The sequence below is a fragment of the Nannospalax galili genome, unplaced genomic scaffold (assembly GCF_000622305.1).
Source record: "Nannospalax galili isolate Female #2095 unplaced genomic scaffold, S.galili_v1.0 scaffold735, whole genome shotgun sequence".
Taxonomy (NCBI): domain Eukaryota; kingdom Metazoa; phylum Chordata; class Mammalia; order Rodentia; family Spalacidae; genus Nannospalax; species Nannospalax galili.
In genome coordinates, this window is record NW_008337053.1 from 3,119,861 (window position 1) to 3,135,836 (window position 15,976).

The 15,976-nt window shown below is 40.0% G+C and overlaps 1 protein-coding gene across 7 annotated transcripts in view; it reads left to right on the forward strand.

Moving 5' to 3' along the window:
* Nucleotides 1–15,976, forward strand: part of Klhl3 (kelch like family member 3) — a 155,391-nt gene that overhangs the window by 110,272 nt on the left and 29,143 nt on the right. For all 7 annotated transcript variants that reach the window (XM_029562966.1, XM_029562965.1, XM_008831815.3 and 4 more), the window contains 2 exons: nt 7,415–7,531; nt 10,379–10,528. In XM_029562966.1, the coding sequence (XP_029418826.1) occupies nt 7,415–7,531; nt 10,379–10,528 (267 nt within the window). The remainder of the gene's footprint in view (nt 1–7,414; nt 7,532–10,378; nt 10,529–15,976) is intronic.

Here is a 15,976-nt window from a genome sequence, read left to right on the forward strand (position 1 = left end):
CTCTTTTTGCAGATGATATATTATCTAAAAGATGCCAAAAATTCTACCAGAAAACTCCTAAAAATGATGAACACTTTCAGTAAAGTGGCAGATTATAAAATTAATCTACAGAAATCAGTAGACTTTCTATATATCAGTAACAAGCAATTGGAGAAAGAGTACATAAAAACACTCCCATTCACAAAATCTCAGAATAAACTTGAACAAAGACATTAAAGACCTCTACAGTGAACAACTCAAATCTTTAAAGAAAGAGACTGAGGAAGACATCAGAAGATGGAAGGACCTCCCGTGCTCATGGATTGGAAGAATTTATATTGTGAAAATGACCATCCTACCAAAAGCCATTTATAGATTCAATGCAATGCCAATCATAATCCCCATGACATTCTTCACAGAATTAGAAAGAAACATCCTAAGTCTCATATGGAAGCACAGAAGTCCTCAGATAGCCAAAGCAATGCTGAACACTAAGAGCAATGGTGGGGGGATTACTATACCAAACTTTAAACTGCATTACAGAGCTATAGTCATAAAAACAATATAGTACTGGTACAAAAATAGACCCATAGATCAATGGATCAAAACCGAAGACCCAAATATGAGTACATGCAATTTCATCCACCTGATATTTGACAAAGGGGCCAAGAACATTCACTGGAGAAAAGACAGCATGTTCAGCAAATGGTGCTGGAAAAACTGGATCTCCGCCTGTAGAAGAATGAAACTAAACCCCTATCTTTCACGTGGCACAAAAGTCAACTCCAAATGCATCAAAGACCTCAATGTGAAGCCTGAAACTCTGAAACTGTTAGAAGAAAACATTGGCAATAACCTACTGGATATAGGTGTAGGAAAGGATTTTCTAAACCGGACATTAACTGCCCAGGAAACAAGATCAAGAATCAACAAATGGGACCTCATTAAACTAAAAAGTTTCCGTACATCAAAAGAAGCAACCAAGGAACTGAAGAGAAAGCCCACAGAATGGGAGAAAATCTTCACCAGCGACACATCTGACAGAGGTTTAACATCCAGAATATATGATGAACTCAAAAAAACAATCAAGAAAGGAAGTAACCCAATTAAAAGGTGGGCTAAGGAGCTGAACAGAGAGTTCTTCAAAGAGGAAATAAAGATGGCTATGAAACATCTTAAAAGGTGTTCAACATCACTAGTAATTAGGGAAATGCAAATTAAAACCACTTTAAGATTTCATCTTACCCCAGTCAGACTGGCTAAGATCAAGAACAAATTTTACCAAATGTTGTAGAGGATGTGGGGAAAGGGGAACACTCATCCACTGCTGGTGGGGCTGCAAACTTGTTCAACCCCTATGGAAAGCAGTGTGGAGAACTCTTTAAAAACTACAAATGAACCTACCATCTGACCAATTATACCAATTCTTTGCATATACCTAAGGAACTTGTCCTATTGCAGAGACACTTGTATATCCATGTTTGTTGCTGCTCTTTTCATAATAGCTAAGAGATGGAAGGAACCTAGTGTCCCTCAACTGATGAGCGGATAATGAAAATGTGGTTCATTTATATGATGGAGTTTTACTCAGCAGTAAAGAAAGATGAAATCATGAAATTTGCAGGTAAATGGATGGAACTAGAAACTGTTATACTAAGTGAAGTAACACAGACTCAGAAAACAAACAAACAAACAAACAAAATAAGCGGTATATGTTCTCCCTCATAGTGGATCCTAGCACCAAATCCTTATAAGTGAATATGTATCAGACATAACTACAGGAACCAGGATAGTGAAAAGGAACCAGGGAAGTAAAGGAAAAGAAAGAATCTGAAAGAGAAGAACAGTAGGAAACAGGCCTTAATAAGGGAGATATGGATAAAAAAGTGGGGTTATTTTAAGGAGAGGGGGAAAGGAAGGTTATACAAGGAACCTAGGGGATAAAGGGAAAGAAGGAGCTCAAGAGAGGTGGGAACCATAGGAAAAGAGTATTATTAAGGGAGAAATGGGAAAAATGGGGGTACCTTAAATGGGGAAACCATGGTGGAAGGGTTAGACAATGTGAGCGATAAATAATGGCTAGCTAGTTTAAAAAAAACCAGAGGGAACCATATTAGTCCAACTACCTACTGACAAAGGCAAGGTTTATCTGAGAGTGTTTGGTCTTTGTTCAAGCTTTATCTACATGGCCCATGGTAATTAAAAGTGCCAGACTGGTGGAACTAACCTTCTTGGATGGTTATCAGCCATATTATCAGGACTAATTTGGACAGAGGGACATAAAGGACTGTTTTTGCTCCTTTCCTTCCTTGGTTGACTAAATTCCAGTGGACTATGAGCATCTCTCAAAATGGCCTGTAACTGTGGTGAGTCACCTGTCCTCTTGATCAAGGAGGCTGTGGAGACCTTACCAGATGGACCTGAACCAGTGTCCAGTCTACAAAGAGGAGAGTCAACACAGAGGAACATTTCCTCCATGCTTCCAAGTGAAGCCAGCCATGGTTGAGCAGGGCTTTTGACTTATCTTCACATAGATGGAACTGGTAAAAAATGGAGCCAGGGGATCCTCCCAAGCCCATGTGACCCCTGAGGAACAGATCCTCAAACAACCTTAAGAGTAAAAATAACTTGGTTTATCTGGGCCAATTGTAGGGTCTTAAACACCCAAAGGAAAGTATAACCAAAGAGTAATGGGGTCAATATAACTTAAGAGTCCATATGTATAGCTAAAGGCTACATAAGAAGAAACAATGCCAGACAGGAGATACCTTCCTTTGAGTTATTGGCCAGGGTGGCCCAAAAGACTCCCAGACAGTAACTCAGCATAAAACTGGGAAAATGAACAGCAGACCCCAATCTTATCTAATGGAATATTGACAACCGATTGCTGCTAGTTGAGGAACAGCTGATATTCCTAAAACAAGGCTCTCTAGATAGGCTGACTAGATTCAGCAGATGGACAAGCACTGGGGAATGGCTGGGGGCGCCGACAACACAGTGGACAGTAACGGGGATGGCAGAGTATATGGGCTCCAGTGCGTGTGTGTGTGTGTGGCTATGGGAGGGTGCCATTTGGGAAGTGAGTATATAGATGAATAAGGTTGTGTGGGATGTTCTGTTTGATATGTACACACACAAAAATGAACAAATGAAAAAAAAGGCTTACGTTTGAGGAAGAAGCATAAAAATTTACTTCATGTTAATTAGTAGGGGTGATAAACATTACCATTGAAATCTACCTGATGACTTTATATCCATACTCAGGTGCCAAGGATCTGAGTGTAACCGTGACTAGTAAGAATCAGATACATAGAGATTAAACACACGTTCAAATATCTAAGTGTTAGTAACATTAAAAATGTAGGAAACAGCATATTTTAAAATGAAATGAAGATCTTCTTTAAAGGGTAAAAACTCATTCAATTTTATGTCTTACAGGGTTTATACTGTGTTCAATATTGTATTACCATATTAATTCAACTTTGAACCTAAAAATTTACAGCCACTTTTGAAAGAGATGTATCCTTGTTCTGGAAATTGTTACTAAATATGTTAAAGCTGTAATGAAATGCTTCTTCTAATCACATGGCTATTAAATAAAAAAATACCAGAAAATTAAAACATTTATTTTAAACACATAAAACATAAAACTGTACATATATGTTATTATCTGGTATTTAAATATATACAGACACTGTGCAATATTCAAGTCAGAGTAAACATATCTTCCCCCTCACACATTTATGATTTCTTTATTGTGAAAAACTAAAAATCCTTTCTTGAAATGTATGGTCCATCATTATTACCTAGAGCTACTCCTTAGATAATCAGAACTTCTTACTGAGACCTAACTACAACTTAATATACACTGATCAGGCTTTCCTCATCATCCCATTCTGTTCTCTTTGTTTTCCCTCTGCTGATAGATTCTCTTATGATTCCTTGCCCAATTCAAGTTATGCCTCACCTGACCTGAAAAATAGGATGCGGTGTTTTAGATGAAAAGCATCATTACTATTTTAACACAAAATATTTAGATTAAGAAAATTTGAACCCGCAGATAGATGAAGCAGTCATTTCAACTTTGTGCCATAGTGTGGACTTGTTGTCCCTCCTTTTCCCCTAAGGGATGATGTTTTTTCTTTCTCCAGTTTTTATTTTGAAAATGTCAAACCTAAAGAGATGTTTGAAAGAAATCACATCTATATCTTGCCACCAGTTAACAGTTTGCCTCATCTTCTTCTCTCTGCAAAATCAGTCTTTCTCTTTGCTAGACCATTTGATAATAAATTTCAGCTATCATAACACTTCAGTCCAGGATCTTAGTGTGCGCTCCTAAGAACGCCAAAATTCTTTTCTAACCATGAGACTATTATCATGTTAAAGAACTGTAACACGGATACAGCAATATTACCTAACATGTAGTCAGTATTCACATGTTCCTAATGCCCCCATTAGTCCTTTGTAGCAATTTTTATAATTCCTTAATTTTCTTTGTAGCTATTTCTTTTTAATTGACAACAAATCAAGGGTTACGCCTTGGTTTTAGATGTCATATCGCCAAATCTTAATAATCTCTAGCCATCACCTTAATTTTTATTATTGTTCTTTCCAAATATTAAATTTTGAAGAATCCAGTACAGCCATTTTGTAGAATGTTTCAAACATAGATTTGTCTAATTGTTTCTTCATTGAAATATTCAGGTTAAGCATTTTAGGAAAAAATACTACATTGGGAATGCTTTATCCCTCCCATTAAATGACAATCAAGAATATGAGCTTGTCCTATTGCTGGTAGTAAATCTGACCCTTAGTCTAAGGTAGCATCGGTCCAAGTGTGTGTTGCCCATTTATGAGTAATATGTAATCTCTGGGATGATACTTTGGAAACAGAATATCTTGTTCCTGAACAGTTTTTAATTTTAGCATCCATTGATGTTTTTCTGAACCAGTTGTTATAGTGGTGGTTACAAAATGTTTTTTCTCAGTGTTTCTTTCTATATTTACTAATTATTCATTTTCTTTATAGAAAACCCTTGTGATACTTTCTAAAGTAGAGTTTTTTTTTTTTTTTTGGGGGGCTTTTTTGAGACGGGGTCTCCCTGTAGCCCCAGCTGTCCTGGAACTCACCATATAGACCAGGCTGGCCTTGAACTCACAGGGATCTGCCTGCCTCTGCCTCCTGAGTGCTGGGATTAAAGGCGTGCGCCACCATGCCCGGCTAGAGTGTTTTTTATTTATTTATTTTTTTGTGCTTTTGATCTATTACTGTTTTTAAAACCTACACTGTTTAATATTGAGGCATAGTTTTCACAATACTGAAATGTATACATTCTAACTATACAATTTGATGAATTTTTGTTTGTTTCTTTGAGACAGGGTCTCACTATGTAGCCCCCACTAGCCTGGTGCTCTCTAATAAACCACCCCAGGCTGCTGTTTCACAGTGATCTACCAGCCTCTGCTTTCTGGGGCTGGAATTAAAGGAGGGCACTACCACCCCAGCACAATTGGATTAATTCTGACAAAGAGATATACCATACAATGCTCACTGTGTTAAATTGCATGTTCATACAGTGAGCAATTTCCTGCAGCCCTTCCTAGTTATCCTTCCCTCCCCACGATGTAGTGCGGCTCTCGTTTCTCCAGTATTCGCTTTGATTTTTGCGTTGTCCTGAATATTGGCAACAAAAGCTTCACAAGTAGGCTCACACCAGGTAGATACAGACATTGTTAGTCTTCAGGCATTTTCTTATCTCAGATTATTCCTTTTAACAATTGAAACCAATTTTTCCATTAGTGGTCTTTAGGTTGTTCTTTTTTTAATTAAATTTTTGTGTATGTATTGCATACGGAACATCTCAATCAATCCTAATCATCTTTGTACCCCTTCCCCACTGGCACCCTCCCATAGCTCCCCCACTAGAATTCATACATTCTGTCATTTGTCTTAAGGCCTATTCTGTCAAGTTATTTTCTAAGACATCCCTCAGTGCAAGTTCATCTATTGAGGTCTAGTTGGCGTATCTAGAATCTTTCACTTTAGGAAGATCGGCTCTTTTTCACCCAGCAGTAATCAGTTGCCAGTATTTCTTCAGCTAAGATTGGGGAACCCAGTTCTATGCTGGGGTTTTTGTCGGTTTGAATTTGCATGGGCCCTGTTCATCCTGACACCATTGCTGTAGATTCAGATGAGCAGGGTTCCAGGAGCCTGTAGGACTCTATTTGCATGTGGTTGTGCTTCCTTCCCGGCTCTTACGATCTTTCTGCCCCCTCTTCCACAGTGATCCCTGAACCCTGAGTGGGTGTAGTTTAATATAGGAGTCCTGTCCAAGGACCAGCATTTTTCAGACTCTTAGTCTCTGTGCTTCGGCTATTTGTGACCCTCTGTTGTAGGTTGTTCTCAAAAAAAAAAAAAAAAGATCCTGCTACAACGATGCTTCAGCAAACCTCTTGGACACTTGTTTGCACCTTTTTCTATTTCTAGTCCCCAAAGTATGCATATTACTGTTTTTATTGATATTGTCACATTCTTTCCTTTTCTCCTAAAAAAGCTATATTTATTAAAGTGTCCAGTAAGGTTGCAAACATGTAGTCTCTCTGGACTGTATTTTGTCTTTCTGTATACATGATGGTGTGGAGTTAGAATTTGGACTCATCGTTGTGCAAATCCCCTCCTGTGGGTTCCAGGTTCCCCTGTTGGTTTTGATTTGCACAGGAGGTTAAGTCAAGAGGCGTTAAGTCCAAGGAGAATTTTTTTGTCTTTCTCTGTCATTTAGTGTCACATTTATCACCACAGACAGCTTTAGACAGAAGGCAACCTTACAGACTTCATTCTGTATTATCTAGGATATAAACAAGGTGGTGGAAAACATCCTCCCAAGACTTCCGGTCCTTTTGAGCACTCTATATATTTAGTTCACAGTTTTATCACTCTGCAGTTCTATCCTTAAATAACTAGTGGAACTTATTTTATTTTAGATTGAACCAGGAGTATACATCTGGGATAATAGGTTTGCCCCTGTGTATGTGTGTGTGCTTTCTTCAAGGCCAGCTAGTAAGGCCTTTCTGTTTCTGTTTTTATTTAATCTTAAACATCAGGTCTTTAAAAAATTATTTATTTTCTTTATGTGCATGAGTGTATCGCCTGCATGTATGTAAGCGCGCCCATGTTGTGCAATGCTGGCGGAGGTCAGAAAAGGGCTTTGGATCCCCTGGAATCAGAGTTACGAACAGGTGTTAACTGCCATGTGGGTGCTGGGAATTGAACTCAGGTCCTCTGCAAGAGCAGCCAGTGCTCTTAACCACTGAGCCATCTCTCTAGCCCCTTAAGCATCAAGTCTGAGATTAAACACCTTTGTGGATGACTTGCAACATTTTTTTTCTGTTTTCCAAATTGAGGAGGCTGTTTAAAAGTTTTCTCTTTTCTTTCCAGGTGTTTGAAGCTGTGATTTCCTGGATCAATTATGAGAAAGAAACTCGCTTAGAGCACATGGCCAAGTTGATGGAACATGTCCGACTCCCTCTCTTACCAAGGGATTACCTAGTCCAGGTGAGTTTTGCCTGTTCACCAGGCTTGAGGAATAGCAGGGAAACCTTGGCTGTGTGGCATGGCTGATGAATTCCATGGGTTCTCTGCATGGACAGAGGGCATCAGCCCATTGGATTAAGCATAAAGTAGGGGAATGAAAATGTGCAGTGTGTAGATTTGAGGTGATGTTTGGGTTTCAGTCAATGCTGTATTTACTAGTTTTGAGTTATTTAACGTCTTCAAACCTCACTGTCTTTTTCTGCAGGACAGGTGTTACAGTAGACCCAAGCAGAGCTATTATAGGGCTAAGAAACTGTCAGTATGCTGAGCAAGTGTTCATTACACAGCCTAGCATAATGATTGTTCAATAAAAGATGCTTTTCTTATAGAAAAACTAAGAAGAGTTATTTTCATAATGTTTCTGTTTTCCCTTTCTGCCATGGTTTTAGGTAACTCGGGGTCCAGCCCCTCACAGGTGTCAGAATATATATTCTGCTTCCTCCAAGAAAAGAGAAAAAAAATTGTGCCATGAAGCTTGGAGACTGGGATTGATCTGGGGTCAGGAGCCAGCATGAGGAAAAGTCAGAATTCAGACCCAAATCTGTCCGGCTCTAAAGTGCACTCTTCTATGACCTTCCACCTTTGACATTCTCTGTCTTATAATCCATGGTGTGCTTTGTTTTGCAAATGGTACCGGACACTCTTCTAATCAGGCAGAGGATAAACCTTCAAATATGTGGACCTAAGAAAACACTGAGGCAGTCAGCCAGCACTGAGCTATTCCAGAGGACTGTTCAGAGGAAGTAAAGGTGTGATGCAAGGATAAGAGAGGAGGTGTAGCAGCTCAGTAGCCCCTCTCTTGTTACTCCCTGTCATACTTAACCATTAGAATCTCAGTTTTCTCATCTGATCAAAATAATACCTGCTCTGATAGGACTGTTTGGGGACAAAATAAGAAAATCCGTGTAAGGTTTATGGCAGTGTTCTGTGAATGCTAGTTGATATTGTTGCTGTTTGGGGGGCGTCAGGTGACATAGTATGTTCATGAGCACTTGCAAAGCCCTGTGCTCATGACCCTGTTGTCCACAGGTTTAAGGGGTCAATGAAATGCTTTCTGTGTCTCTCCCTGTGTGGCACCTTTAACAGGTGCTGAGGGGTATGCTGGAAACTTCTCTATGGGCTCTACATGCTACCTTGGATGGTATTTCTGCCACCTGGTAGCAGCATGTCTCCCTATAGGAAAAGTCCCCAAGCAGAGGGATAGAACCTGCCTGAGCTCCCAGTGTCCCAGTCAACCCTCCTGTGTGGGAACTAATCAAGAATGGAGTGACCTCCAGCACAGACTCACTTTCACAGTCAGGGCCGATAGCCAGGGGACTGGATTCCAAAGCTAATGAAGATTCCAAGGTCCTAGTTATAGCCCCATCAAGTGTCGGCAACTGAAACTCACCAAGACATTGGTTTGTCCTGGTTATTTTAGGTTTGGATATTGAAAGAAGGTGGCCAGAGCCTGAGAACAGACTTTTATTAGGCCTTACAGAGTGAAATGGAAAGAATGTCTCATTAACATTCATCTGACCTTGAAACTTAGTTTAGTTAACAGTGGGAGTAAAGAGAAGCTGCCCTGTTCTTCCTTCCCAGGTTTCTTAGACACCCTCTTTCCCCTTTTCCTTTAATCTTAAATTTTGATGATTTGTCCAACCTGGGTCTGTGCCCTAGGGGGAAGGTAAAAAAAAAGCTTCCAGGGAAACAGTGTTCAGGAGGAGTTATCTCTGGGAAAAGAGGTGCCCAGAGGTGAGGCCTTGTTTCACTAATCCCTTTTTTTCCTGCCATATTTTCATTTCTAACAACATATGACGTCTCAGGAGAGGCTCAGGCAGACCTTGTGCATGGCTAGCTTGAGGGCCAAGTTAATTGAGGTCTGAGGCCTCTCTCGTCTGCAAGTGGACTTGAGCTCCTTGGGTTAGAAACCTTGTCTTGCACATTAGCTCTTTACTAGGGGCCAGCACAGGCCTACCCAACCAGGAGACATTCAATGACGGTTGCTATTAAATGGAATTAATCTTTTCCAACATGATGAGGACTTAGAAGTCCACATTTTAATTCCATATATGCCACAGAGTGACTAACCTGGACCAGAGGGTGGACATTTGAGAGTCAGTGCTCTGGAATGCTTCCACCCTTAGTCTGAATCATGAAACATTTAGGCTTATGTTTGCTGAAGGACTCAAGTTATGAACTCTGGGATGTATGGTGGAGAAGCCAGAGTCCCAGCTAAGATGGAATCAAAGATGAGGCCAGTAGGTAGGGCTTTGTGCAGGACATTCTTTCCTCGCTGGCCATTTTCCTCTGTGAGACTTCCACTGTTAAGAAAATGGAAGTGGATCCTTCTCTTTGACCACCTTATTTTATTCAGTGCTTCAGGGGATAGCCATTGGATTTTGCCTCCTCTCCTCTTTCCTTTCCTTCTCCCCACTCTCTGGCCTTCTGCCCTAGGTGTTACATGCATTCAAGCTGGGAGGAGTGTGGGAAGAAGCTTTGGGTTGACCACTTGTCTGTTGTTTTGTACAAACACATCTAATCCTCAAAAGCAGACTATTAGGTTATAACCACCTTTAGTATACCCTTTTTATAGATGAGGAAATTGAGGCTTAGAGATACTATGTAGCGAAACAGGGATTTTAGTCCCTGTCTGATACCATACTTTTGCATGAAATATGTGAAGTGAGCACTAATTTGCAATTTTGTGGCTCTTTCTTGGAATCTGAGATGATGTAGTGAGAGTGTGGGAATGACCCAACCTGGGGAGAGGGCTTGAGAAACTTGGTCAAATTCCTCTCTAAGATCACCTGTGAATTTTTACCCCAGACAGTTGAAGAGGAAGCTTTGATAAAGAATAACAACACCTGTAAGGATTTCCTCATTGAGGCCATGAAATACCACCTGCTCCCCCTGGATCAGAGACTCCTGATCAAGAACCCCAGGACCAAGCCCCGGACTCCAGTCAGTCTGCCCAAGGTAAACCTCAGCCCAGCCATTGCCAAGAGGTGGTACTGTCCTGTTGGGAAAGCTTGCCTCCAATTCTTTCTGGCTCACAGTTGTATTTATGACCTCAGAGATGGAGTCTGTTGGCTTCTCTTGAATCTGTTAGTAACGCTCTCTGCCAGGGACCTTCTTTTCTAAGAGTTTCAAGGTGACCTTCAGTCTTGTTGAAGAGGTGTGAGCATAATAACCTGGAGCTCGTTTCTCCTCTAGCCTCTTATTTCATGTCATGGTGGGTGTATAGTCTTTCTTTAGAAGCAGAGGAATGGCTATGCTGGTCTCTTAGTGAAGGCCCTAACAGTTCTCATTTTAGGCCATTCTTTGAGTCAGAAAATTCCCATTCTGGTTCTTTTCCTCACTACAGGGTGGGATATGAAGGACTACTGGAGCTATCAGAAAAGAGATCAGGGCTTGAGGAGTCTGGTAGACAGGGAAGCAGCGAGCAAGTAAGGGACCGAGAATGCAGGCAGGAACAGCTAGGGAAGGGAGGACGTGACGGGAGGAGACCCCATGGCTGAAAGTAGCCTAAGCCGGGTGCTGATTGCTTTGTTCCCAGTTTTGTCTGGCCCTCATGTCCCTTATCTACGGAATGACGGATGTGGCACTCAGTGATCCCCTAGAGTCCTCTATGGTTTGCTGGTCCAGCAGTGTTTCTACTATCTTATACTGATGTCTAGAGGAAGGTCTCAGTCAATCCAGGAGGGGGGAGGATGGAATGTGTCACCCTGGCCCTTGGCCAAACAGCAGGTGGTACCAGGAAAGTTGTTTAGACCCTTACTGTTCCCCCCGCTCCTCTTCCTCCCTCTCTCCTCCTCCCTCTTCCCTTTCTCCCCCTCTTTGCCTAGCTGCTGTCCTTTGCCTACTGCTTCCAGGAAGCTTTTACAGAGCAGAGACAAATACCATTGCCTAAGACTGGCTGCCAAGTTTCTCTGAGGTTGGCAGCTCTCTCCACTTTTATTTTTCACTCTGGATCGTGCAGAACATAGTAGTTGCAGTGTGACCAAATGACTCAAATGTTTCAAATAGTAATACAAGCAGTTAGTCTTTATTAAGTTTTCATCATGTGCCAAACACCTAGCGGAGGATTTGATCTGTTTTGTTTAAACTTCTCCACAACTCTCTAAAAAGATGTTGGTGCTTATTACCTTAGTTCTACAAAAGATGAAACTGAGGTTCAGAGACGTTAAGTGACTTACCCATGAGTCAACACAGCCAGTGTGATAGAACCACTGTTGGGACTGAATCATTCTCCCCCATCCCTGCTCTCTGAGCCACACCTAATCCTGCACCTGGCTTCACCTTTGCAAACCCAAGCGTGTACTTAACTGGATGTTCATGCTAACCTGTGGCCACTTAGAGTCGCAAGCACAGGGCAAGGGCCTCAGCCTGGCTACTTGTCTTACTGCTGCTGAATACCTTTGGTTTTGATTTGTTTTGTCAAAACATTAAATTTAAACTTCTTATTTTTAAAATTTTATTATATTTATTTATTGCATGTATGTGCACATGCATTCACTTGCATGTGCATGCGGAGGTCAGAGCACAGCTTGGTTCTCTCCTTCTATCATGTGGGGCCCTGGGATCAAACTCAAGTTGTTAGGCTTAGGTGCAAGCATCTTTACCTGCTGAGCCATCTTGCTGGCCTGTCATGAATAGCTGAAAATGTATACTTTTAGAAAAACGAGATCTTTCTATATGGACTGAAATATGCCCCCTCTAACCCCAATTAACCAAATACTGCAGACTGCTTTTACTATTACTAGTATGGGCAAAGTCAGCATTTGAAAACTGTAATGAGTACATGGTGCTTTGCTGTATTTCTGTACAATGTGTATTTAACAGTCCTCAATTGTTAGTGTTTGGAGTAATTTCTATTTTTGCTATTATAAACATTTCAGTATCATATGTTCTCTATTAAATGGCATCTTTTGGTTTGTGTCTCTTTAATCTTAAGTGATGCTCATCTTAGCTTCAGATCATCACTGACATTTATAGTTGTCCATTTCTCTATTGGACCCCATGTTGTTATTAGTAGTTTTAAAGGGATTTTTCGATATTAAAGACATTAGGGCTTTTGTATGTATTTTCTTAGTTTGCAGTTTTTCTTTTAACTTGCTTATGAAATTTTTTCCAGCCTATGTCCTGTCTTTTTGTTTTCTTGGTAGTGTTTTTGAAAGAGTGGAATTTATAAAAATTGGTATTTTGATTGATAAGAAAAATTGTATATGTTTATCACATACACCATGATTTTAAATATGCATACATTATAGAATGGCTAAATTGAGCAAATTAATGTATTATTACCACATATACCATGCCTTATAGTGGAGCTCTTGAACTCAGTCCTCCTACATGTAACTGAAACTTTATATCCTTTAATTAGCATCTTTCTGACCATCTTCTTTTCATTTCAGCCTGTGGTAACTACCTTTCTCCTCTCTGTCTCTGAGTTTATTTATTTCAGATTTCACCTGTGAGATTATACAGGGTTTGTCTTTCTGTGTCTGGGTTATTTTGATTAGTGTAATGTCCATGTTGCAAATGATGAGATTTCCTTTCTTTTTGAGTTGAATAACATTCCACCGTGTACGTGTAGCGCATCATCTTTAGTCATTCATCTAGTGATAGACACAGGCCTATTCTATAGCGTAGCCATGTGAATAATGCTAGAGTCTACATGAGAGTGCAAATATCTTTTTGGCAAGTTGATTTCATGTTCTTTGGCTATGTACCCAGAAGTGGGATTGCTGGGTCATATGCTAATCCTATTTTTAACTTTCTGAGGAACCTCCATACTGTTTCCGAAAATATCTATACTTGGAAGAACAGAGGCTTAAAAGATTTCAGATTTCTTCTGTTATGATTTATCTTGAGTGCTATCTAAAAAATACCTTTATCTCACTTATACTTTCTCCTGAAAGTTTTAGGCCTATGGTCCATTTTCAGAAAAAAATTAAATATGTTACATGAAGTATGGGTCGAGTTTTTATTTACTCTGTATATGAATATATGGTTGTACCATATTATTTATTGGAAATATCCTGCTCCCCTCAAGTTACTTTGCCATTTTTATTGTAAATAATTGACTATCTAAGTCTTGGTCATTCCTGGATTCTCTTCTGTTTCTTTTATCATTTGTCTCCCCTTATGCCAGGAACACGTTGCCTTTATGTCTACTTTCAGTCCCAAGGTATTATTAATGCTCCAGTGTTGTTCTTCAAAATTGTTTTTGCAATTCTAGGTCCTTTAAGTTTCAGCACTAGTTTGTTCAGTTCTATGAAAAAGCTGTGGGATTTTGATTGGGGTTGAATTCAATCTCTAGATCAATTAGGGGGAATGTTGTCTTAACACTAAGTCTTCTGTTTCCATTTATTTGACTCTTTAATTGCCCCAAATGATGTTTTATAGTTGCCCATTTATGGTTTTATCTCCTTGTTGGCAGATTTACCTATAGGTATTTGTGGGTTTGATACAATTTTAATTTTTTTCATTTCTTTTTAATTTTATTGTGGCAGTACTGGGTACCAAACCTAGGGCCTCACACATGCTGGGCAAGCAGTCTACCACTGAGATATAGGAAATTTAGTACTGACCATTTATACTACAATGTTTTCTCTTTAAATTCCAATTTTAATAGTTTATTGCTTGTATGCAGAAATATGACTGATGAGGAAAGTTATTTACTAGGAAAGGAAAGATCAGGCTGGTGATGACATTGTTTTGTAAAGAACAGAGGTGGTGGTTTCAGGAGCATGCAAGTACCCCAGGCTGTCTTTGGGCAGATATTTGGGACTTCCTTTTACAGTGTGGGCTCTTCCTCTAAACTGTAGGCTCTGTGGCAGCAGGTATTTCCCATCTGTGTCCTTGGCATACAGCCCAGATCCTGGCACATGGTGCTCAGTACTAAGGATTTTCATGAACGAGAGAGAAATATTTTAAAAGAAGACGTGGCATTATGGAGATTTGTTACTGGCTATTTATACCACCCTCATTGTTTTCTAATGTTTTCAGCATTTATGTGTGTGTGTTTACATGGATGCAGTAAGGATGTGTCCTATTTTATGTCCTTTAATCACTAATATAATTTGCCTCAGAATATTTAGTTCATCCCATAAAACCATCCAACATTGAAGAAACACAGTTGTCATTCCTGAGGGATTTGAAAAATTATAAGGCACTTAGGTTAAACAAACAAATACCAGACTCCAGCCAGCACTAAGCTATGACCTAGCATTCACAATTAATGTATTCATTACATAATTAATTCATTCATTAACTTATGAATTCACTCCGCATACTTCTGTAGAGAAGCCACTAGTTTCCCAGCACTGGGGTAGGTCGTAAAGCCACAAAGACTAATAAACTGGTCCCATATCTAAGATACACTCAGATGAAGGGAGGGGAGACAGTTACGAAGGACAGTTACAGTACAGCATGTAAGTGCCGTAATGGGCGAATGCCCAAGATGCTCTTGGAACATGGAGAGGAACAGCGAGAAACTCACGGGAGGGACTGATTCCTGCGATGAATGCTCAATATAAATATATTCTGTAGAGCTCATGTCTGGGAACTGGCTCTTACCTTCTGATGGCAGCTCAGAGTCACGTGTATTTTGTGTCTTCCTGGGTCATCGTGCTTATCACTGACAGAATTGATAATGACACACTAATATTGCTTACATACCAGTTACTGAGTAGCTTCTCTGTGTTTTAAGCTAAGCATTAAATATACACTATATTTTCAAAAAATTTATTTTTTATATGAATGTTATGCCTGCCTGTGTCTAAGTACACCCATGTCATGCAGTGCCCACAGAAGCCAGAAGAGGGTGTTGGATCCCCTGGAACTGGAGTTATGGACAGTTATTAGCCACCATGTGGGTACTGGGAATTGAACCCAGGTCCTCTGCAAGAGCAGTCAGGGCTCTTAACCGCTGAGCCATCTCTCCATTCCCAAATACACATAATCTTATTTTGTCTTCATGATCTGTCTGGAAAGCTTTACTATTGGAGAAGACTGAGACTCACCAAGATTCAGTGAGACTGAGAGACTTACCCAGGGTTTTTTTATTTTTTATTTTATTTTAATTAAAAGAAGCATTTCATTACAACAGCATTAACCTATTCAATAACATTTTTCTGAGCTAGGGTACATCTCTTTCAAAATTGGCTGTACATTTCTAGGTTTACAGATGAATTATTACGCTTATATAATCTTTTACTCATTATAAACTCTATAAGACATAAAAGATCAGTTAGTGGGGCTAGCAGGATGACTCAGCAGTAAAGATACCTGCTACCATGCCTGATGACCTGAGTTCTATCCCCAGGACCCATGTGGTAGAAGAAGAGAATCAGCTCTCACAAGTTGTCCTCTAACTCCACACGTGGGCCATGACACGGGCACATACACATACACACACAC